Source organism: Herpailurus yagouaroundi, unplaced genomic scaffold (genome assembly GCF_014898765.1).
Source record: "Herpailurus yagouaroundi ecotype Mexico unplaced genomic scaffold, PumYag 200, whole genome shotgun sequence".
Lineage (NCBI taxonomy): Eukaryota > Metazoa > Chordata > Mammalia > Carnivora > Felidae > Herpailurus > Herpailurus yagouaroundi.
In genome coordinates this window covers 2865968-2890346 of record NW_024412431.1, presented here as the reverse complement: position 1 = coordinate 2890346, position 24379 = coordinate 2865968, and the positions used below count along the sequence as shown (strand labels likewise).

General features: G+C 50.5%; 1 protein-coding gene across 2 annotated transcripts; it reads left to right on the top strand.

Moving 5' to 3' along the window:
* Positions 1–18979: 18979 nt before the first annotated feature.
* Positions 18980–22069, top strand: S1PR5 (sphingosine-1-phosphate receptor 5). 2 transcript variants are annotated; one of them, XR_005783006.1, is made up of 2 exons: positions 18980–20508; positions 21797–22069. XR_005783006.1 is itself a non-coding variant. In XM_040449881.1 (1 exon), the coding sequence occupies exon 1, from the start codon at positions 18997–18999 to the stop codon at positions 20191–20193; it is 1197 nt and encodes a 398-aa protein (XP_040305815.1). In that variant the 5' UTR covers positions 18980–18996; the 3' UTR covers positions 20194–21127. The 2 variants fall into 2 exon arrangements, 1 of the variants encoding a protein (XP_040305815.1); XM_040449881.1 differs by lacking the exon at positions 21797–22069 and having other exon boundaries at positions 18980–21127.
* The last annotated feature ends 2310 nt before the right edge of the window (positions 22070–24379 follow it).

The following is a 24379-nucleotide window of genomic DNA, read 5'->3' as shown; positions in this document are numbered from 1 at the left end:
TATAGATATAGATATAGATATAGATATAGATATAGATATAGATATAGTATATTTATGACCTCTGTCCCCACCGTGCCACGAGGCCATGGGTCTCTGTCCATCTTGTTCACTGCTGGCCCCTCAACACTCAGCATGTGGCCTGGTACACAACAGGGCTCAACAACACAGAAAGTGCAACAAATAACGTGGAATGGAAAGGAGAACTTGTTGTGGGGGACAGCTGGGTTGTGGGGCTACAGGTGACCCCCTTCTGTTTGATCTGGTGCCTGACCACCCCCAAGCCGGTTCCTTGGAGGAGGGGCGTGTTTTATGGTGTGGCCCTCGATTCCTTGCCCTCATCCCCCTTCCCAATGAGTACCACCACATCATCTCCCTGCCTGGGTCTCTGTCCCCATCCTGGGGGCCAGCCTCCACATCTGTGCCCCTTGGAATGTCTCTCAGGCTCCCCAGGTTCTGTGTGTCCCTAATTGACCCTGCATTTCACTCGCACTGGCTTTTCCTCCCATACCCTTGCCCCACCCCCACCCGCAGCCTCCATCACCTCCCTTACCAGGATCCGTCAGTCCACTTCATAATCTGTCTTCAGTTGTCCTCATACTCCCAAAGCAGCACAATAGTCATGGCCACCTAGGCAGATGCTGCAGTGTGACCTCTCGCCTCTCAACACCTCAGTTTCCTCATCTGCCAAATGGGCTAGTAATAGTCCCTAATTCCTAGGGTATTGGAGAAGGATGAAATGAATATGCAGAATGCTAGGAACTGGCTCACAGCAGGAGCACCTGAGTGGCTCAGTCCTTTAAGCATCCGAGTTCAGCCCAGGTCATGAAACCCCCCTTTGTGGGTTCGAGCCCCGCGTCTGGCTCTGTGCTGACAGCTCGGAGCCTGGAGCCTGCTTCGGATTCTCTCTCTCCCTCTGCCCCTCCCCTGCTTGCACTCTGTCTCTCTGTCTCCCCCAAATAAATAAATATTAAAAAAAAAAAAAAAAAGAAAAGAACTGGCTCACAGCAGCCACCACTTCAGTGTGAACTGTTGCTATTGTCCTTTTTTTTTTTTTTTTTTTTTTTAGCAGGGAAAGGGCAGGGGAAAAAGAGGAAATCTCAAGCAGGCTCCACACTCAGCGCACTCAGGGCTGGGTCACGCGGCCCTGGGATCATGACCAGAGCTGAAATCAAGAGTCAGACACTCAACCAACCGAGCCACCCAGGGGCCTCCGCTATTGTCATTCTTATTCATCACTGCCCTCCCACGTCTGGCCCCCATCACCAAGTGTCCACAGGCCAATTCTGACTCCTCTAGTCTCCACAACAGCTAGAAGAACCTATCTATTTATCAAGTTATTTTTTTAATGTTTTGTTTATTTTTTGACAGAGAGCAAGCAGGGGAGGGGCAGAGAGAAAGGGGGACAGAGGATCTGAAGCAGGCTCCAGGCGGACAGCGGTGAGCGCATGTGGGGCTCGAACTCACACACCAGGAGATCATGACTTTGGCTGAAGTTGGACACCCATCCGATTGAGCCACTCAGGTGTCCCAAGATATTTTTCTTAAGTTTATTTATTTATTTTGAGAGAGAGACAGATCACAAGCAGGGGAAGGGCAGAGAGAGAGAGAGAAAGAGAGAGAGAGAGAGAGAGAGAGAGAGAGAGAGAGAGAAAGAGAGAGAGAGAGAGAGAATCCCAAGCAGGCTGTGCTGTCAGTGTAGAGCCCAACACAGGGCTCCATCTGATGAACCATGAGATCATGACCTGAGCCAAAATCAAGAGTTGGATGCTTGGGGCACCTGGGTAGCTAGTCGGTTAAGCGGCCAACTTCAGCTCAGGTCATGATCTCATGTTTCGTGAGTTCAAGCCCCATGTCCGGCTCTGTGCTGACAGCTCAGAGCCTGGAACCTGCTTCGGATTCTGTGTCTCCCTCTCTCTCTTCCCCTCTCCCGCTCACACTCTCTCTCTTAAAATAATAAACATTAAAAAAAAATAAAAATGGACACAGGATCTCAATAGATATTTCTCCAAAGAAAACATACAAATGGCCAACAGGTACATGAAAAGGCACCAAACACCATTAATCGTAAGGGAAACGCAAATCAAAACCACAATGAGATATCACCTCACACTTGTTAGAATGGCTATTATAGGGGCATCCGGCTTGCTCAGTCAGTAGAGCACGCGACTCTTGATCTCAGGGCTGTGAGTTCGAGCCCCACATTGGGTGTAGACATTACTTAAGGTATAAAATCTTATTAAAAACAATAATGGCTATTATAAAAAGGATAACCAGGGGCGCTCGGATGGCTCAGTCAGTTAAGCGGCCGACTTTGGCTCAGGTCATGGTCTCGTGGTTCATGAGTTCAAGCCCCTCATCAGGCTCTGTGCTGACAGCTCAGATTCCGTGTCTCCCTCTCTTTGCCCCTCCCCTGCTCACACTCTGTCTCTGTCTCTGTCTTTCTGTCTCTCTCAAAAATAAACATTAAAAAAAAAAAAAGGTAACAAGGGTTGGTGAGGTTGTAGATAAAAGGGAACCCTCATGCACTGTGGGTGGGAATGTTATGTTGGGGCAGCCGCTCTGGAAACCAGTATTGAGGATCCTCAAAAAATTAAGACATAAGCTACCAGCTGACCCAGCAATCCCACTTCTGGGTATTTATCCAAAGGAAATGCGAACAAGATCTCGAAGAGATCTCTGCACTCCCTGTCACTGCGGGATTATTTATAGTAGTCAAGACCTGGAAACAATCTAACTGTCCCTTCGTGGTTGAAGAGAGAAGAAAAATGTGGTGTTTCTACACAAATAATGGAACATTACTCAACCTTAATCCTGCCTTTTGAAACAACATGGATAGACCCTGAGGTCATTATGCTAAGTGAACTAAATCAGACTGATAAAAACAAATACTGCATATGATCTCCCTTTTATGGGGAATCTGAAAAAAGACCAAACATGGGGCACCTGGCGGGCTCAGTCAGTGGAGCATGAGACTCTTGATCTCGGGGTTGTAAGTTTGAGCCCCATGTGGGTATACAGATTGCTTAAAAATTAAAAAAAAAAAAAATCCTAAAAAAAAAAAAAAAGCCTTAAGGGGTGGCTGGGTGGCTCAGTCAGTTGAGCGTTCGATTCTTGTTGATTGTGGCTCAGGTCATGATCCAGGAGTTGAGACTGAGCTAGCTTGAGATTCTCTCTGTCTCCTGCTCTGCCCCTCTCCCCCACTAATGCTCTCTCTCTCTCTCTAAAGAAAATTTAAAACAATAAAAAACAAAAGCCTGAACAACAAAGAAAGAAACAACAACAAAATGAGATCATAGATACAGAAAACAGACTGGTAATTGCCGGAGGCAAAGGGTAGGGGTGAGGAAATGTGTGAAGGGAGTCAAATGGTACAAACTTCCAGTTATAAGATAAATAATTTCCTGAGGGATGTAATGTACAGCATGGTGAATACAGTTAACAATACTGTAGGGGCGCCTGGCTGGCTCAGTCAGTTAAGCAACCGACTCTTGATTTCGGCTCAGGTCGTGAGCTCACAGTTCGTGGGATCGAGCCCCATGTCGGGCTCTGTACTGACAGCTCAGAGCCTGCTTGGGATTCTCTCTCTCTGTCCCTCCCCACTCACATCTGTCTCTCTCTCTCTCTGTCTCTCTTAAAAGTAAACAACCTTAAAAAATAAAAAACAACACTATATTATCTATTTGTAAGTTGCTATCTTAAAAGTTGTCATCATAACAAAAAGAATTTGTAACTATGTGAGGTGAAGGATATTAAGTAAATTTAGTGTGCTAATGATTTGGCAATATATACAAATATCAATTCATTATGTTGTACACTTGAAACTAATACAATGTTATATGTCCATTATATCTCAATAAAAACAAATAAAAAGAAACAGATAAAATTAGGTTTTTTATTGAGAGACAGAGGGCGCAAGTGAGCAAGGGCGAGGTGAGAGAGAGAGAGAAGCAGGGTTCACCCGATGAGGGGCTGGGGCTCACCCAATGCAGGATTCAAATTCACCAACCGTGAGATCATGACCTGAGCCGAAGTCAGATGCTTAACTGACTGAGCCACCCAGGTGCCTCCAAATTATTATTTTTAAAATTTTATTTTTAAGTAATCTCTATACCCAGTGTGGGGCTCAAACTCACAACCCCAGGATCAAGAGCCACGTGCTCTACTGACTGAGCCAGTCGGGTGCCCCAGGTAAAATTAATTTTAATAATACGTTTTAGAGGCGCCTGGTGGACTTCGGCTCAGGTCATGATCTCGCGGTTTGTGGGTTCGAGCCCCGCGTCGGGCTCTGTGCTGACAGCTCAGAGCCTGGAGCCGGCTTCGGATTCTGTGTCTCCCTCTCTCTCTCTGTCCCTCTGCTGCTCGCGCTCTGTCTCCCTCTCTCTCTCAAAATTAAATAAACATTTAAACAATTGTCTTAAATAATAATACCTTTTATTTTAGCCAGTATACACAAAATATTATCATTTCAGCATGTACTCAGTATAAAAAAATATTATTGATCTATTTTACCTTTTTTGGTACTGCCTTCAAAATCCGCTGTGTATTTTACACCCTTAGCACATCTCAGTACGGACTGGCCATATTTCAGGTGTTCACCAGCCCCATGTGGCCAGTCACTACTGTACTGGACAGTGGAGGAACTATAACCAGTTGGTCTCCTGGGTCCTTCCCTCGTGTCCACGGATCACCTCTGCCTGATTCAGGGATGACCACGTCGAGCTGTTCCGCGCCCACTCTGTATCTCCATCCGTGCTGGCCCTGCTCTTTGAACTCCTTCTTCTCCTCTCTGCCTCTGCCCTCCTCCCGCAAGCTCCCATCCCCTTAAGTCAGTCGCCAGGCACCCGAACCCCAGGAACCCTCCACTGGGCCACCCCAGACTAGTCTGGTTCCAACTGTGGCCACCGCCTCAGACTCCAAATGCTAGCATTGTCAGAGGCCAGTCTGCCTTCTGGGCCGTATTGTCTCTCCCAGAAAGATATTTTGAAATCCTAAACCCAGGCACCTGTGGCTATGACTTTATTTGGAACGAGGGTCTTGGCAGGTGTAATTAGTGAAGATACAGTCATACTGGATTAGGGCGGGCCCTGAATGCAAGACAACCGGTGTCCCTATAAGAAGAGGAGACACAGGGGCGCCTGGTGGGGGGGCGGGGCTCAGTTGGTTGAGTGTCTGACTTTGGCTCAGGTCGCGATCTCACGGTTTGTGGGTTTGAGCCCCATGTTGGGCTTTGCGCTGATAGCATGGAGCCTGCTTCAGATTCTCTGTCTCCCTCTCCCTCTCAAAAATAAGTACACGTTGAAAAAAAGAAGATGATGAGACAGAGAGACATAGACACCAGGGAGAAGGTCATGTGACCATAGAGGCGGCCATTGGAGTTATTCACCTACAAACCAAACAATGCCAGCAACAGCCAGATGCTAGGGAAGAGGCAAGGAACGAGTCTCTCCTCTCCCCTGGGGCTTCTGAGAGAGCACGGCCCTGCTGACACCTTGGCTTTGAACTCCTAGCTCCCAGAACTGTGGGAGGAGCCATTTCCATTTCAAGCCACCCTGTTTATTATTTATTACAGTGGCCATGGGAAACTAATACAGCCTGTTGGTACCTCTCCCCTTCAGGCCTCAGTTTGCACATCATCTGTTCTGAGGCCTGTCCTCACCTCCACTGGTCTAGGGCCCTTTATGTGTTCTCAGTCCCCCCTTGACCACAACTGTAATCATTCCTCATTGGCTGTGTCATTGCTCATTAATTCTGGTGCCCTGTGAGAGCAAAAGCCCCCCGGAGACAGGAGCTATGACTGTCCTGACTCTTCTTTCAAGAATATCCATCATCCCTTGCCACGTGCCTGCCCCCAGAGCTAGCAAGGACAACGAGAGAAAACCAGACAACCCCACTCCCTCGTGTCTCTAGTGTTGGGACACGACTGATTCGCAGTAACTATTTGTTGAACGACTAAACGATCACAGAACTTAGCCATCCTCAAAGCCTCCTCCCAGCTGTTTCTGAGTCTGCAGAGCTGGCTTCTCCAAGGTTCCAGATCAATTCCCTACTGACTTTACCTATCTTAACTCACTTAACACTCAGTGCTACCCTATGAAGCAGGTACACTTATTATCCCCCTTTTGCAGATGAGGAAATAGAGGCTCTTGGGAATAGAGGTCATACAGATTATCCCCAGGGATAATCTTCATAGTCCCCAGGCATTGACAATTTAGAAAGCAGCCCAATAAATACACTGGCAAAATATTTCAACAGGCTCTTCACAAAAGCAGATAAATGGATGCCAATAAGCACACAGAAGCATCTCAATGTCATTGGCCATCAGGTAAACGCAAAACAACATGACAGCCAGATAACACTACAAACCCATCAGAAGGGTGCAAATGAAAGAGACTGCCCAGACCCAGTGCTGGAGAAGACGCAGGGGAACAGGAACATGTAACTTACATGCCGCGTGTTGTATGTCACTGACATCTCAGTAAAGTCGAAGGAACAAATCAGTATGGTCACATTAGGGCACAAGATGGCCCTTGAGTGGAATTCAGTAAGGTAGGATTGTCTTCTGGTGACTGTATTTTGGTGTCAGTGCATGAGTCTTATCGTTGGTCTCTCAGCAATTCCAAGGATGCCTCCGTGCCTCTCCACCCCGTTCCCATGCCCCTTCGTGAAATACATCATGCCCCGGAAATCCCTCCCAGGCTGAGCAGTTGCTAGAATAAATTACACACTCTTGAAGAAAACTAAATCTGCGGATAGATGCTTTCTCACCATAGATCACTCTCCTTTGTCAAACATCCCTGCTTCCTTGTACTGTGCCGTTCTTCCTGTGCTGCCTCTCACGCCACTGCTACTGTCTGGAGTTGTGTGAGAAAATGCTCTAGAAAGCTCTGCTCGTTGCTGCCTTTTCGGCTGAAAGGAGGTAACATTCTTCTTTCATTCAACAAATGTATCCCAAACATCTACTACGGGCCAGGCTCTGTCCCGGGGTCTCGAAGGTGGGATGCGGGAGATTGGTGATGAACTCATTGCACAAAGAATTTCACAGTTATGATTGCAGTAAGGGTCATGTAGGAAAATACAAGCTTACAATCTGGGAAAGGAAGTGATCTAGTTATCTGGTTTAGGGGCTATGATCCGGGAGGACCTCTCTGAGGAAGACACATTTAAGTCGGGCTTTATATTAGTATAGGTCAAGTTTCGTTGCAGTAACAAAGAAGTCCAAAGCACAGTAGTTTAAGGAAACCAAAGTTTATCTCTCCCTCATGTTACTCATTCTATATCAGCTGGCAGGGGCTCGGCTCCGCATGGTCATGCAGGGACTCGAGCTGAGGAGGCACCCACCATCCTGTGGCCACACCATGTTGAACTCACTGCCTCAGCTGCTACAGGGACAAGAGGGAGACTAGAGAAGTGGGGGGCAGGGGGCTTTCCAATGCCGCTGGTCAGCAGTGACCGACGTATAGAAGTGATGTATTTCATTTATTTATTTTTTATTTTTAAGACAATTTTTAAATATATATATATTTAGTTTATTTTTATTTTGAGACAGAGAGAGAGAGCAAGCGAGACAGGGGTAGAGAGAGAGAGGGAAACAGAATCTCAGGCAGGCTCCACGCTGTCAGCTCAGAGCCCTATGTGGAACTCAAACTCATGAACCATGAGATCGTGACCTGAGCCGAAGTCAAGACTCTGACACTTAACTGACTGAGCCGCCCATGAACCCCTTAATTTTTATTTTATTTTGTTTTATTTTACTGTTAAAAAAATTTTTTTAATGTTAACTTATTTTTTTGAGACAGAGAGAGACAGAGTGTGAGCGGGGGAGGGGAGGGGCAGAGAGAGAGGGAGACACAGAATCCTAAGCAGGTTCCAGGCTCTGAGCTGTCGGCATAGAGCCTGATGCGGGGCTCAAACTCATGAACCAGGAGATCACGACCTGAGCCAAAGTTGGCCGCTCAACCGACTGAGCCACCCAGGTGCCCCTTTATTATTATATAAAAAAAATTTTTTTTTAAACATTTATTTGTTTTCAAGCGACAGAGACAGAGCATGAGCAGGGGAGGGACAGAGACAGAGGGAGACACAGAATCCGAAACGGGCTCCAGGCTCTGAGCTGTCGGCACAGAGCCTGACATGGGGCTCGAACCCACTAACCATGAGACCATGACCTGAGTTAAAGTCAGATGCTTAACCTACTGAGCCACCCAGGCGCCCCTATTATTATTTTTTACTGTTTATTTTTGAGAGAGAGAGAGAGAGAGCAAGCAGTGGAGGAACAGAGAGACAGAGGGAGACACAGAATCTGAAGCAGGCTTCAGGCTCCAAGCTTTCAGTGCAGAGCCACATGTGGGGCTTGAACTCATGAACTGTGAGATCATGACCTGAGCCAAAGTCAGACGATTAACTGACTTGAGCCACCCAGGTGCCCCTAAAATTTTTTTTAATGTTTTATTTTATTGGGGGGGGGGGGCGGGCAGAGCATGAGCAGGGGAGGGGCAGAGAGAGGGAGACACAACCTGAAGCAGATCCAGACTCTGAATTGTCAGCACAGAGCCTGATGCGGAACTCGAACTCACAGATTATGAGATCATGACCGGAGCCAAAGTCTGACGCTTAGCCGACTGAGCCATCCAGGCTCCCCGGAAGTGATGTATTTCATTTCCACTTGCATTTCAGTGGCCAAAATTAGTCAATGCAGTCACTGAATTGAATGGACGTTCTCAGTCAATTGTTATTGGTTTACCCTACAAAAGTCCATCATGGGATGTAAAGGATGTGGAGGAATTAGCCAGAGAAAAGAAAGGAAGGAAATGCATTCCCCAGCACAAATAGCAAATTCAAAGACACCGGAAATAAAGAGACAGTAGGTCTACAGCTCCAAAATTCTGATAGAGAAGGATTTTTTACCCAGACCACTATTTCCAGCCAAAACAGTGATCAAGTGTGAGGAGCCAGTAAAGACATTTCAAAACCTGGAAGGGTTCAAAAATGTTATCTCCCACGTTCTTATAGTCTTAGAAAATTATTGCAGGATGCACTCCACCAAAACCAAGGGGGCAAACCAAGAAAAAAAGGAAGACACAAGAGTGAGGAAACGGGTGTCCCAATATAGGACATGAAAATAATTCCTGGGACAGGGGCAGGAGAAATTCTCCAGCACAAAGAACCCAGGAAGAAAACAGAATTCTACCTATAGATACATTATCTGGAAGACGCGATCATTTGGAAAGCTGAATTGAGGTGTATTGCCAGAACATCCAAGAAGGAAAAAAAAAAAAAAAAAAGGCAAGAAAGAAATAGGTAATTATCTCCAGATGGATTAATTATACATCACAATAATTACACTTTCCAATTGTATCCTTCAAAGGGAAATGAAATTACATTTCCATAAAAAGAATGTGAGCCACCGAGACACCAGGTGAATGCGTGTCTCGGATCCAGTTGATGACTCAGGGCACCACGTGATGGCTGGGAGGCATCTCGGACTCCACTGGAATAAATTGAACTCCACAAATGTAACTCCTGAGCTTTCTGACGCTCGGGGGCCTTGGCATCTCGGATGCCTGAAACCAACCTACCAAGGCTTGAGGACTCTCAGTGGCTTAAATGGAGGTGTCCATACAAATCTGGGATGACTCCGCCCCTCCAACCTGGCCAATCAGAGCAGTCCATCCCCTAGGCCTGGTGATTGGTTTGGTTGTGTCATGTGATCCTAGCTGGACCAATGAAGGAGAGACGTCTCTTTCCAAGGGGCTGCCGTGTGGAAATAATGGATCCAGGGTGCCCGACAGCGTCTCTGCCACCCAAAGGGGATCCTGATGAGATGAAAACCTAGTTGAGCCAAGAGACAGCAAATTAGATTCCGACGGACCCTGGAGCTTCTTGATCCAGCTCCGCCTAAAGTCACTGCGACTCCTAGACCCCTAGATTTTCAGTTACAGCAGCCTATTCATTTCTTTCCTTTTCCTCACACGAATATGAGCTGTTTTTTAGTGGAACTCAGTTTTGTTTTTGTTTTTGTTTTCCTGGAACTTCCAACTAAGCACATCGTGATAAATACAGCCCCTACTCAATGCTAGACATTGCACTAAAGAGTTGGCATGAACTTGGGGCGCCTAGGTGGCTCGATCTGTTGGGCGTCTTTCTGACTCTGGGTTTCGGCTCAGGTCGTGATCTCGCGGTTTCATGGGTTCGGACTGTGTCAGGCTCTGCATTGGCAGCGTGAAGCCTGCTTGGGATTCTCTCTCTCTCTCTCTCTCTCTCTCTCTCTCTCTCTCTCCCTCCCTCCCCTACTCACAATGACTCTGTTTCTCTCAAAATAAATAAATAAACATAAAAAATTATTAAAAAAAAAAAAAAGAGTCAAGGGGCGCCTGAGTGGCTCAGTCGGTTGAGGGTCCGACTTCGGCTCAGGGCATGATCTCGCAGTTCGTGAGTTCGAGCCCCGCGTCGGGCTCTGTGCTGACAGCTGTGAGCCTGGAGCCAGCTTCGGATTCTGTGTCTCCCTCTCTCTCTCTGCCCCTCCCCCACTCATGCTCTGTGTCTCTCTGTCTCAGAAATAAACATTAAAAAATTGTTTAAAAAAAAAGAGTTGACATGAACTGTTTTGTTGAACCCTATGAGAGAGGGAATAATCTGATGCCCATTTAACTGATGAGCAAATTGAGGCTCACAGAGGTGAATCCATCCACCCAAGATCATCAGAGCCAGGATTCCAGCCCCTGCCTGTCTGACCCCAAAGCCTGCCTCCATTTGGCCATGAGGAGAAGTTGCCAGATTTGGAGATTCAGAGGCAAGAACTATGCTGTGGGGTGAAGGGGAAAGAGCCAGATGCCAAAGGCCAGGACTCTTTGAACTTTCTTCAAAGAGCACCAAGGAGGAATGGAGGGTTGTGAGCAGGAGGACCGGAGGAAAGGTGGACTGCAGGGTGAACAACGGATCATTAAAAATAGTAACAAAAAAGGGGTGCCTGGGTGGCTCGGTCCATTGAGCATCCAGCTCTCGCCTTCTGCTCAGGTCATGATCTCTCAGTTTGTGAGTTCGAGACCCATGTCGGGCTCTGTGCTGACAGCTCGGGGCCTGAAGTCTGCATCTCCCTCTGTCTGCCTCTCCACTGCTTGCACTCTGTCCCTTGCAGGAGAAATAAAAATATATATCCACACAAAAAGCCTATACACGAAGATTCGTAGCATTTTTTTCCTAGCTAGCCAAAAAGGCAGAAACAACCCAAGTTCCATGAGTTGAACAGAAAAAATATTGCGTATCTATACAACGACATCCTATTCAGCCATAAAAAGGGATGATGTACTGATTCATGCCACGACATGGATGAAACTCAAAAACGTGGGGCGCCTGGGTGGTGCAGTTGGGTAGGTGAACAGCTCTTGATCTCGGCTCAGATCATGATCTCACAGTTTGTGAGTTTGAGCCCTGCATCGGGCTGTGCACTGATGGCAAGGAGCATGTTGGGGCTCTGTCTCTCCTCTATGCCCCTCCCCTGTTTGTGCTCTCTCTCTCTCTCTCTCAAAATAAATACATTTAAAACATAAAAATAAAGAAACAAAAAAACGTTATGCTGAGTGAAAGAAGCAGCCAGACACAAAATATCAAATAGTGTATGACTCCACGCACATGAAATGCCAAGAAGAGACAAATCCTTGGAGACAGAGAGTAGATTAGTGGTTTCCAGGGGGTGGGAGGAGGGGAGAAATGAGAATATTGGCAATGTGTATGGAGTTTCCTTTTTTAAAAAAAATTTTTAAGTTTATTTTTGAGACAGTGAGAGACAGAGCGCAAGCGAGGTAGGGGCAGAGAGAGAGGGAGACACAGAAACCGAAACAGGCTCCAGGCTCCGAGCTGTCGGCACAGAGCCTGACGCAGGGCTCGAACGCACGAACTGTGAGATCATGACCTGAGCTGAAGTCAGAAGCTCAACTGACTAGCCACCCAGGCGCCCCTGGAGTTTCCTTTTTGAGTGATAAATTATTCTAAAATTGGTTCTAGGGCTGCCTGGGTGGCTCAGTAGGTTAAGCGTCCAGCTCTCGATTTCGGTTCGGGTCATGATGTCACGGGTTCATGGGACTGAACCCCGTGTGGGGCTTGGTGCTGATGGTGCAGAGCCTGTTTGGGATTCTCTCTCCCTCTCTCTCTGCCCCTCACCCATGTGCTCTCTCCCTTTCTCTCTCTCTCAAAATAACGAAATAAACTTTAGGGGCGCCTGGGTGGCTCAGTCGGTTGAGCGTCCGACTTCGGCTCGGGTCATGATCTCACGATCTGTGAGTTCGAGCCCCGCGTCAGGCTCTGTGCCGACAGCTTGGAGCCTGGGGCCTGTTTTGGATTCTGTGTCTCCCTCTCTCTCTGACCCTCCCCCGTTCATTCTCTGTCTCTCTCTGTCTCAATAAATAAATAAATAAATAAATAAATAAATAAATAAATAAATAAAATAAACGTTAAAAAAAAAAAGAAATAAACTTTAAAAAATAAATTAAAAATAAAATAAAATAAAATTCGTGTGGTTGTACTTATACACTCTATGATACACTACGAAGCAGAGAAATATACACTTTAAATGGGTGAATTGTACGGCATGCAAATTAGCATCTCAATAAAGCTGTTAAAACATAATATTTGACATTTACAGAGTGGTTTGCTCTGTCAGGTGAGGTGTTAACACTTTGCACCAATGACTGCATTCGTATTCACAAGATCCCGGTGAGAAAGGCTCCATTTTACAGATGCAGAAACAGATCAGAGAGAGGTTTGGCAAGTTATATAGTGAGGTGGTGGTCAGATAGCAGAGGCTTGGCATTTCAGGCCACCAGACCTGACCCTTCTCTCACCCCCAACCCACCCCCACCTTCCCTGTACTTTCCTCCTCCTAAGCCAAGCTCCTAACCAACTGACTGATTCTAGTTTCTTTTACCCACCACACCCTTTGCAGCCCCCGGGCCTTTGCATGTGCTGATTGACTCCCTCTGCCCAGCTGTTCTTTCCCCCTTCCCTCCTGCCTAGCCTATAAAATGAATGTCTAAGTGTGAGGGGGCAAGAAAGAGGAGGTGCTGACTCCCAGTTTCCAAGCCTAGGGCTTGGGAAGTGAGAGTTGCAAGCAGTTAGGGCACCTAGGGGGACTGCCTGGAGGGGAAAGATCAGGGCCTGCCTCCTCTGTCTCCTGGGGACTTGGATCCCAACCCTCATTAACCACTTTAGAAGTCCTTGGCCTGAATTTAACCCAAGCTGTAGCTGGGGCCACATGCCAAAAGAGGATGAGGTCAGCTTTTCCCCTGGGCAGTTCGCCAGGCCTGGGGTGAGCAGGTGAGGAGAGAGACGTGTGGCTCTGCCCAAGTCCTGCCCACCATCTTGGCACAAGGTGAGGCCCCACCACCAAGCTCCCTTCTCCTCCCTTTCCCCTCCAATTGAAAGACTCTTCTGGGAACCTTTTAGAACCTTTAATAAGAACTACACGAATGCAGGGGCGCCTGGGCGGCTCAGTTGGTTGAGCGTCCAACTTCAGCTCAGGTCACGATGTCACCTTTCCCAAGTTCAAGCTCCATATTGGGCCGACAGCATGGAACCTGCTTGGGATTCTCTGTCTCCCTCTCTCTGCTCCCCTCCTGCTCACGCTCTCTCTCTCAAAAATAAATAAACATTAAAAGAAAAAAAAAAAGCCTTAAAGGGCACCTGGGTAGGGCTCAAACCCACAAACTGTGAGATCATGACCTGAGCTGAAATCAAGAGTCAGACTGAGCCACCCAGGCACCCCAATAAATTTCTTTTGTAAGAAATCAAGACCTGGGTGCTGAGTGTACTGGTGCTTTTTCTAGAATGTCAATGCTTCTGAACCTTCAGCAGACAGATCTAGGAAATATGTGAACTAACCCATGGATACACACATTGATATTTATTTTTATATCTATCTATTAAAATAAACATGTCATACTGTTAACCTAACCTCAGCCCAGCACCACATTGCTTGTTTTTTGTTTTTGTTTTTTTTTTAGATTTTTATTTTCAAGTAATCGCTACACCCAAGGTGGGGCTCAAACCCACAACCCTGCAATCAAGAGTCTTACGCTCCATGAACTGAGCCACATGGCTCATTTGTAACTTCCTTCTGCAGCAGCATGAAACCTGGCTGTCCATATCTACAATGTGAACTTATATGTTCAACCCTAGCACATACACAGTTCTGGAATTGTTAACCTGGACCCCTGTGACCAACAGATTTGCCAACGAAGGCGCAAACTGTTTAGACAGTTGTTTGGGAAGCCTCTCCGCTAAGCAAAACGAGAGTGTGGTTGTGGGACAGAGGTGGTCCTCGAGCCTCCATTTTGAGATCCCCCCAAACCATGACTGCTCTGGTCTCCAGCCACGGGAAAGCTGTCAGTTTGCACCCCCTGCAGCCACATTCACGCCTCAGGATTGGTCTGAAGGGGGTGGAGAGGGCAGAAAGAGAACCCTGCTGTGGTCCTCCTATTCTCTAGGTGGGTGGGGGTCAGAAGGGACTGTGTCAGGGGCGCCTGGGTGGCTTCGTCGGTTGAGTGTCCGGCTTCGGCTCGGGTCATGATCTCCCGGTTCGTGAGTTCGAGTCCCACATCGGGCTCTGCGCTGACAGCTCGGATGCTGGCTTCGGATTCTCTATCTCCCCCTCTCTCTGCCCCTCTCCGGCTTGTGCGCGCACCCTCTCTCAAAAATGAACATTTAAAAAAAGAAGAAGGAGGAGGGACCATATTAGGCATTTTGTCCGTCCCAGGCACTGACTCTGCTTTGAGAGTGGGTGCAGACCAGGGTGGGGTGGCCCCCGTGTGCGAGGGCTCTGGTGGCAGAACCTGCTTGGTGGGTGAGCCCGCCCAGGCATGCATCAGGTGGGCGGGCTGTGGCAGGAGCTGGGAGGCCAGGGATGCCCTTCCCCTGGGAAGAAACCAGCCTTGGCAGGAGTGGGGGAGGGAAGGGTGGGCGCCCTTCCCCAGTGGGAATGGGCTGGGGGAGCGGGGGTGGTGCCTGAGGCCCATGGGATCTGAACGGAGTCCCCTAATTCCTCCTTGGGGATACAGTGGTGACCAATAATCCCCAACATTTATTGCGCTTTCCCTGTATATCCTTGTTCTGTTCTAAATCATACCTTTCATCCTCAACAATATCCCTTAGAGTGGATACTGTTATTGACTCCATTTCACAGATGAGGCCACCGAGGCTCAGAGAGGATATCCTTTGCCCATAGTCCTAGACTACAAAGTCACTGAGCCTGGCAACAGACTCTGAACCCTTGATCTTTATATGACCTCTGGGCGGAGGAACAGACAAGAGTCTGCCTTCCTGGATCTGGGAATGATAGGCCACATGAATAAATAATCAAGGTAATTTCAGATGGTGCCAAATGCTGTGCGAGCTTGGGGAGGAGAGCGACAGATTAATGGAGGCCTCTCTGAGGAGGTGACCAACTGGGAAGGGTTGGAAGAAGGGAGGTCTCCAGGGAAACCTATCCCCAAGTACAAAGGTCCTAAATTGTGTGAAGAATTGGGAGGAGGCCAGTGGGGCTGGAGGGCAGTAAGGCAGGGAGTAAGTAAGGAGGAGACACCAAGCAGGGCCACGTGGACCGTTGTGAGGACTGGCGTTTCCTCTGAGTGACCTAGGGAGCCATGGGAGAATTTAGAGCAGGAGAGGGACCTGAGCTGAGCGTTAAGAACTGTACCACAGGTGTGGAATGGCGGGTCGAGGTGGACGCACAGAGGCGTCCAGTCTCCTGACATCTTCTGGAGAAGTCAGGGTCCCAGTCTAGAGAAAAGAGGCCCAGGAAGTGGCAGGAGGCAGGGAGGGTTGGAGGCCCTGGAGGGAGGCCGGAAGAGCCTCCCTTCACAGCTTCAAGCCCCAAGGAGGTGAGATTGACGCCTGGGGGTGTGAAGAGGCCACCTTCCCACAGGGGATGTGGCTTCCCCTTTACAGAAAAGGGTCATTCATGTATCCAGGCCTGTGTGGCCCCACAGCTTTTGGGGAATCTTCAGGGTTTGGAGGGCAAGGCTGTGGGGCACCAGCACTAAAGCATTACCCATCCCTTTCCTCTGGCCCCACTGACTGCACTACCTCGCATGTGTCTGTTCTGCCTCCCCAAGGAACACGGCCGGCAGAAGCCACCAGGATGCCCAAGGAGCTACCTGGAGGTGCAACCAGGCCTGGGTGCCCCTCAAGATCCTTTACCCCCAGCCTCTGATTCAGCGCCCCTGGGACGGCCTCACCCCACCCGCTGCTGGCAGAGCCCGAGCAGAGGCCAAGTCAAAGGGCACCATCCTGGAGAAGGTCCGCGGCCACCGGGCCCAGCCCCTTTCCTGCCTGTAGCCTCTGGTCTGAGGGTGCGGGAGCTGGGCCTGGCCAGGAAGCTCCTGGGAACTGGGAGAGGGGGCGTGGGGCCAGCTGAGACTGGCCCGCTGGAGGCCTGGGAGAGGCGTGGGAGAGTGACACAAAGACACAGCCAACGACTGAAAGAGACCCACCCTGGGAGACCCAATGAAAGAGATACACACACAGAAAGCGAGGGAAACATTCATTCATTCACTCACTCATCGGTTAATTTATAGGGCCTGGGCTGTGTCCCAGCAGTGCTCACGACAGATGCAAATCCCTGCCTCCATGGGGACTGACAGTCTGATGGGGACACAGCCCAGAAACACGTTAAATGAGTAAATCACAGTGTTGGAAGCAATAAGGGGGGGGGGGGGGCGGGCAGGAGGGCTTAGGAGCCAGACCTTTCTCATTTGGAGAGAGGCAGGGTCCCACCAGAATCCTGCCTTCACCTTCTCCTTCCGAACTCGCTGTAAGCCAGGTGTGGGATAGGAGAAATGGAGAGGGGGCTGTGCCCCGAGTCCCTATCTGCTGCGGAAAAGGCACTGAGGCCACCGCTGCTCTTGCTGAAGACCCCCCCCCCCAACCTGCCCTGCCAGGGTCTCTCAACGATGGGGCGTTCTTGGGGTGCAGCCCGGAGGCTCAGCTGGAAGGTAGGCGGGAAACAGGGAGGGGCCAGTGTCCAGTCCCCAGAGGACAGACAGGACCCCTCTGGTGCGGGGCGGGAAGAGGCGCAGGCTGCGACCGCCCCTGCAGAGAACCTCCCCTTCCCGCGATTCCGGGTCCTCCCACCGCGACGGAGCGTCCCTGGGAAAGAAGTTCAGGTCCGGAGGGGGCAGCCAAGGGCTCGCCGGTGCCAGTCGCCGCCGGGGCGCGCTCCGGTGCCGCGGCGGGTGGCACAGGCTGGCAGCCACGGGCTGGGTGCCCGGGCGCCAAGGGGAGGGGGCAACCGCTTGCGACGGCCAGCGGTCCGCGTTGCGGGCCCGCCCCCTCAGCTCCAGCCCCGCTCCCCGCCCCCGCCCCCCCCCCCCATTAGCAGCGTCCCCTCACTCTTCTCCTGGCAGCGCGACTGCGGGGGGCGCACGACCAGCGCGCAGGGGTGAGTATACAGCGCTGGGTCTCCAGGCGCGCGGGGACTCAGCCTGGCCCGCAGGGGGTTACCCTGACCACTACCCCGGTCTCCGTGTCTCCGGTTTCCCCGGAGGCCTGGGGCGGGGGCCAGGGGGAAGCCGGCGACTCCCGGGCTGGATGCGGGGCCGGGGATGGGGGTGGGGACGCCTGGAATCCCCTGGCCTCGCCCTCTCCGGGCCATGCCACTGCAAGTTTCGCTACTTCAGTCCTGCTGCCAGGCAAGCCGAGGCGAGGCGGGAGATGTCCCCATCAGAGCGAGTGTAACCCGTGTCTGCCTGTATTCGATGCCCCCCCCCCCCCCCCGCCTTCAGCGTGGCGGAGTCCGTGACTCTCTGTGGATTTGTATTTGCGCTTGTTCCTTGAGTGCAGCTGAGGCCGTCTGGGATGCATTTGTTCCTGCCACGTCCAAATAAGTCGGCTCCCCTTCCCGGGCCTCGGTTTTCTCATCTATTAAGTGGGATTCGCACGACTGTGTGACCGTTTCTGAGTGGCTGTATTTGCACAGCTGCGTGAGAACCTTTGTGTCTCCTTCTATGCGGGGTACTTCTTTTGAGCCAGTTTCCTGTCTGTAAATTGGGACTAAGGGGAGAGCTGTCCGGGGGATTAAAGGGTGAAATGGGAAGTATTAGTATTTTTTTTTAAGTTTATTTATTTATTTTGAAGTGGGGTGGGGCAGAGAGAGAGGGAGACACTGAATCTGAGGCAGGCTCCAGGCTCCTTACTGTCAGCACAGAGCCCCACATGGGGCTGGAAGTCCCCAGCCGTGAGATGGTGACCTGAGCCTAGGCCGAGAGTGCCACCCTTAACCAACTGAGCCACCCAGGCGCCCCTGGGAAGTATCATTATACCCTAATGACACGTGCACCCCTCTGCAAAAGCCTGTCTGTGAGATCTGGATCCTGTCTGCTGCCCTCAGGCTCTGTCTTTGCAAAGTAGGAAGCCGGGGGTTCAGCAGGGAAAGGCACTGGGTGCAGCTGAGGCGGGCAGATTGTAGAGCTGTGGGCTCCGGGCTGGGCCTGGGTGGAGGTTGTGAAATTGTGGCCTATACGAGTGGGCGTGAGAACCTGTGTGAGTGTGGCTGAATTTGGGTCTCCGAACGTGCCTATGTAGCTCTGTTCATGTGTGAATATATTTTCTCGTTTCCCTGATGGGGTGTGACTGTGCAGGTTTCCCCTACTTTGTGACTGTGTATACATGTCTTTGTCAGCGTGTCACTGTATTTGTGTGCGTTCCTGTCTGCTTATGATTGAATCTGCCCCTGGGTAGCCCAGATTATGGGATTTTTCGTGTCCCTTTCCTGTGGGACTCTGTGTCACCGTGTCCCCTCGTGATATTCCCTGCGTGTCTTTGCGTCGGCCTGTCTCCACGGCCACCTCCTTTTCATCCCGAACTCCCTTTGGGCCCCAGCGGAGGTGTGCAGTGGTGGGTAGGGGGGTTAAGGCCCCTTTCCCAGAGCTGCGAAACCCCGCCCCACCCTGCCAGCCTCCTCACCTGACACACCACCTTACCTCTCCGCAGCCTTGGGGCGGGCGGCCCATGGAGCCCGGGCTGCTGCGGCCGGCGCCGGTGAGCGAGGTCATCGTCTTGCATTACAACTACACGGGCAAGCTTCGCGGAGCACGCTACCAGCCCGGCGCCGGGCTGCGTGCGGACGCTGTCGTGTTCCTGGCCGTGTGCGCGCTCATCGTGCTGGAGAACTTGGCGGTGCTGATCGTGCTGGGGCGCCACTCGCGCTTCCATGCGCCCATGTTCCTGCTCCTGGGCAGCCTTACGCTGTCCGACCTGCTGGCGGGCGCGGTCTATGCCGCCAACATCCTGCTGTCGGGGCCTCTCACGCTGCGCCTGTCGCCCACGCTCTGGTTCGCGCGTGAAGGGGGCGTCTTCGTGGCGCTCGCCGCGTCCGTGCTGAGCCTCCTGGCCATCGCGCTCGAGCGCCGCCTCACCATGGCCCGCCGAGGACCCGCACCCGCCTCCCGTTGGGGACGCACGCTGGCGCTGGTGGCCGCCGCCTGGGGCGTGTCGGTGCTTCTCGGACTACTGCCCTCGCTCGGCTGGAACTGCCTGGGCCGCCTGGACGCCTGCTCCACCGTCCTGCCGCTCTACGCCAAGGCCTACGTGCTCTTCTGTGTGCTCGCCTTCCTCGGCATCCTGGCCGCCATCTGTGCGCTCTACGCGCGCATCTACTGCCAGGTGCGTGCCAACGCGCGCCGCCTGCGGGAGCGCCCCCGGGCCGCGGGGGGCGCCTCCGCTCGGGCACGCCACACGCCGCGCTCGCTGGCCCTGCTGCGCACGCTCAGCGTGGTGCTCCTGGCCTTCGTGGTGTGCTGGGGCCCTCTCTTCCTGCTGCTCTTACTCGACGTGGCGTGCCCAGCGCGCGCCTGCCCCGTGCTCCTGCAGGCCGACCCCTTCCTGGGTCTGGCCATGGCCAACTCGCTTCTGAACCCGATCATTTACACGCTCACCAACCGCGACCTGCGCAACGCCCTCCTGTGTCTCGGCCGCCGCGGCCGCTGCCCCTGCAGCAGAGGGCACGGCGCCTCCCAGGGGTCCGAGAGCGCTGCTGGGGCTTCGGGACGCCTCAGCCGCTCGCTGCCCCCTGGCTTGGACGGCAGCTCCAGCCGCTCCGAGCGCTCCTCACCCCAGCGGGCCGGGCCGGACACTGGCGGCTCCACTGGCGGCCCGGGTGCGCCCACAGCCGCCCGGACCCTGGTACCGGCACCTGCCGCAGACTGACGCCCTTTGGCCCGCCGTTGCCCTCCCGAAGACCTGTTTTTAAAGACTTTTCTTCTTAGATAAAGGAATTTGTAGGAAAAGCAGCCGAAGGTGGTGGAGACAGAAGAGATGAAGGGAAATGTATTTTATTGATGCTAAACCCCACAGCAGTGAACAAACAAAACAGACAAGAATCGCGGCCCTTGTGGAATTGACATTCTGATGGGGGGCACGGGCAATATCGGCGTGGGGAAATCATGGAGCTAATTCCAGCTGCAATACCGTGATGCGATGGTGGTCAGGGGATGCTTCTCTGCTGCAGTGGTGACATATGATGTAAGCTGAGAGGTCATTGACCTGGGGGCACTTGAAAGAAGAGCATTTCAGGGTGAGGAACAGCAGTGCAAAGGCCCTGAGGCTGGAACATGCCTGCGTGTTCTATGAAAAGCAAAGATCCCCTCACGGCTGGAGCAGCGCTGGAGGGGGTGGATGGTGGGAGAAACAAAGGCAGGGAGATGATGGGACCCACAGTGCAGAGCCTTGTGGGTTCCCTGGAGGACTTTGGTTTTGCTCTGAGTGAGGTGAGAGGCAGAGGGCGGACTTGATGTGCTTCAGCTGTTCACAGATCTCTGTAAGGGTGAAGGTAGAAGCTAGAACAAGGTGAAGGTGCCCGCACTGGTCCAGGGGAGCAGCGATGGGGACTCGGACCATGTGGATTCTGAATAGATCTTGGAGACAGCAGACAGGATTCCCGAGAAATGGAGTGTGAGAGAAAGAAAAAAATCAAGGACAGTTTCCCTCCCCAGTTTAGAGGAGAGGATACCAAAGACAGGGCAGACCTAAAATTTGACTGTGGGAGACCCAGCCAGTTGCTCTCGGAAACAGGATTTCTCTGAGCGTGGTGTCAGATCCTTCGTAAAAAAATGAAAATATAATAAAATAAGGAGAACAGTTACAGCTTATTGCGTCTGGCTAGTCATCCCCACAGTGGTAGGCCCAGGACGCCCCTCTCACCCTTACTGCAACCTTGCAAAGTGGGTTTCCTCACCCTGATTTGACAGATGAGGAAATTCCAAGCAGTGAGTACCTTGCCTGGTGTCTGGGCTAGGATAATACTGACCCAGACTGTCAGGCCCCGGGGCCCTAAGAAGCGCAGGCCTGATGTCTGGTTCTGGTGGAGGGGTGTGGCAAAGCCAGACGCTCCCTGCCTCGGTGGTCTGCATTCTTGTCTGGGGGGGGGGGCCCTCTTTGTGCCCATAAGAAGCTCCAGGCCTGCTGGCTGTGGCCACAGGATGTCCCTAGATGCATTCCCGACCCTAGTGCCACATTGCTGACCCAGGGGAGGGGCAGGGGGCTTCGGGCTCCAGGAGACCCTACAACTGCAGGCAGCCACAAAGACAGCAGTGTCTTTTGGGGGCCACTGACCCAGCCTGGAGGCCTGAGTGTCCCGCTGACTTCGCTCAGGGCGTCCCTGAAGGCCACACGCACCGGAAATCAACCTATTTCCTGGAACACAAACACACTCAAGGCTGGACACTCCCAGGACTGGACCTAATCCTCCCCCCCCCCCAACTCCCGCTGCCCCGGCCTGGCACCCCTAACCCCAGACTCCTTTATCTTCCAGGGGAACCTGAAGCTCGCTCCTTCGTTGGGTTGTTTGATAGTGTGATGGTAGGGGACTTATCCACTCGTTCCAATTTTACAAAATTTGAAAAGCACCAGTTCCCCTTTTCGGACGTGATCACCACGGGGATTCCTTGGAAAGTTCCAGAGCTGTTCTGCGGATAAATGAGCTGACATGTAAACACTTTTCTCTCTTTGTACAACTCTAGCATTGCTTTGCACCTTGCTTTGTTCACTTGATAGTAGATCTTGGGGGGAATTGTCGCCTACCCACAGATTTTGTGCCGTCTTGCTGTTTAACCCTTCCTGCTGCTGTATCCCCACGGTATGGAGAAATCAAGAAAAGTTCTCTCGTGTCTCTTCTCATTAGGGCCCTAATTCCATCATGGGGCCCCACCTCTAATGACCTCATCCTCCTCAAAGCCCCATCTCTAAATACCATCAGACTGGGGATTAGGGATTTAACATATGATATCTTTTTTGTCAGGAGGGGGGGTAACACAATTCAATCCATAGCACTTTTTAATTTAAACATGAAAAAAATTTTAATTTATTTATTTGGGGGGGACACAGAGAAAGAGGGAGAGAACCCCAAGCAGACTCTGCACTGGTACAGAGCCCAGCTGGGAGCTTGAACTCACAATCCTTGAGATCAAGACCTGAGCCGAGATCAAGAGTTGGATGCTCAACCAGCTGAGCCACCCAGGCGTCCCTTATTTAAACATTTTTAAATAATCAAGGTAAGGGCACCTGGGTGGCTCAGTGGGTTAAGCGTCTGACTCTTAGTTTTGGCTCAGGTTATGATCTTGCAGTTTGTGGGTTCAAGCCCTGTATCGGGCTCTGCCCTGGCAGCGTGGAGCCTGCTTTGGATTTCTCTCTGCCCTTCTCTGGTTTGCTCTCTCTCTCTCTCTCAAAATAAGTAGTAACTAACTAAATAAATAAAATTTAACACATTCAGTTCTAAAAATAATCTTAAAAAAAGAAATACTGTATATCTTTGAAAAGACATAATCAAAGATACATTACTTCCAGCTTTCAAAAAAATGGCTTCATAAAAATCAAAAAATTAAAACAAATGTAAATGTTTATTTATTTATTTTTAATTTTAGTTTTTTAAATTTACAGCCAAATTAGTTAGCATATAGTGCAACAACGTATTTATTTTTGAGAGAGAGAGAGAGAGAGAACACGAGCAGGGGAGGGGCAGAGAGAGAGGGAGACACAGAATCTGAAGATTGCCCCCCCAATTTTTTTAAACGAGTATCTCATAGGAATAATTCTTACCATATGTGATATACATGCATTCCTGAAAAGCTAGATGACAAACTGATTCAAATTTCAACTCTACTCGGGAAGTTTGCTTCCTAAGATACTCCATATAAAGTCTTTTATACAAGGAAAAAAGAGTCCATCTCAATGAAAACTAGGTGAATAATGGAAAGAAGTGCCAGGCTAAAAAGATGTTGGTCTAAGAAAAGATTCCGCCAGCCTTAGGAGTGAATTTTCAAGATTCAACATCCCTGCTGTCTAGGATTAAATCCAAGCCAGAGGACGGTAGAAGGGGGTGCTGTTGAGTGAAGCTGCAGTTCTGGGCCGCTCTAGAAGGGGCGCTATAGCATAGTCAGCAAATAAACGGAATGGCCCAGGTTACGGGAAACCTCTAGAACGTGGCGGAAGGCAATCTCTCCTATCTCAAAATCAAATCTATGGACCCCGTGAGCCAGTGGTGCCACTTGGAGAGCTTTATCCAAGGTACACCTGCACACGTGTAGGAGGATGCATGAACACGGATGTGTATTGCAGTACTGTGTAGGAAGGCAAAGGATTGAACTCAACCCACGTGGCCCTCTACAGGATCCTGGTGTAATAAGTTGTGGCACATCCACACTGTGAGATACTATGCAGCCAGTAAAAAGGATTAAGATATTTGCTGAATGTTTACCTCGTTTTTTTAAAATCGTTGTTTTCTTTTTTTTAAGTTTATATATATATATAGATGTTATTTTATTTTGAAATTTACATCCAAGTTAGTTAGCATATAGTGCAACAATGATTTCAGGAGTACATTCCTTAGTGCCCCTGACCCATTTAGCTCATCCTCCCTCCCACAACCCCTCCAGTAAGTTTATTTACTTTGAGAGAGCACAAATGGGGGAGGAGCAGAGAGAGAGAGAGAGAGAGAGGAGAAAGAGAGTATTATATTCGTTTCAGGTGTCCAATATAGTGATTCAACAATTCTATACATTACTCAGTGCTCATCAGGATAAGTGCACTCCTTAATCTCCTTCACCTCTTTCACCCATCCCCCCCCCCCCCCTCCCCTCGGGTAACCACCACTGTGCTCTATAGTTTAGAGTCTGTTTTTTGGGTTGTCTCTTTTGCTTTGTTTGTTTCGTTTCTTAAATTCCACACGAGTGAAATCATATGGTATTTGTCTTTCTCTGACTGGCTTGTTTCGCTTCGCATAATACTTTCTAGATCCATGCATGTTGCTGCAAATGGCAAGATTTTATTCTTTATCTATGGTGAGTAATATCCCATTGTGTGTGTGTGTGTGTGTGTGTGTGTGTGTGTGTGTGTGTGT

Excerpts from the sequence above, each read along its gene's own strand:
- S1PR5 (XM_040449881.1), top strand. The coding sequence starts at position 18,997 with ATGGAGCCCGGGCTGCTGCGGCCGGCGCCGGTGAGCGAGGTCATCGTC.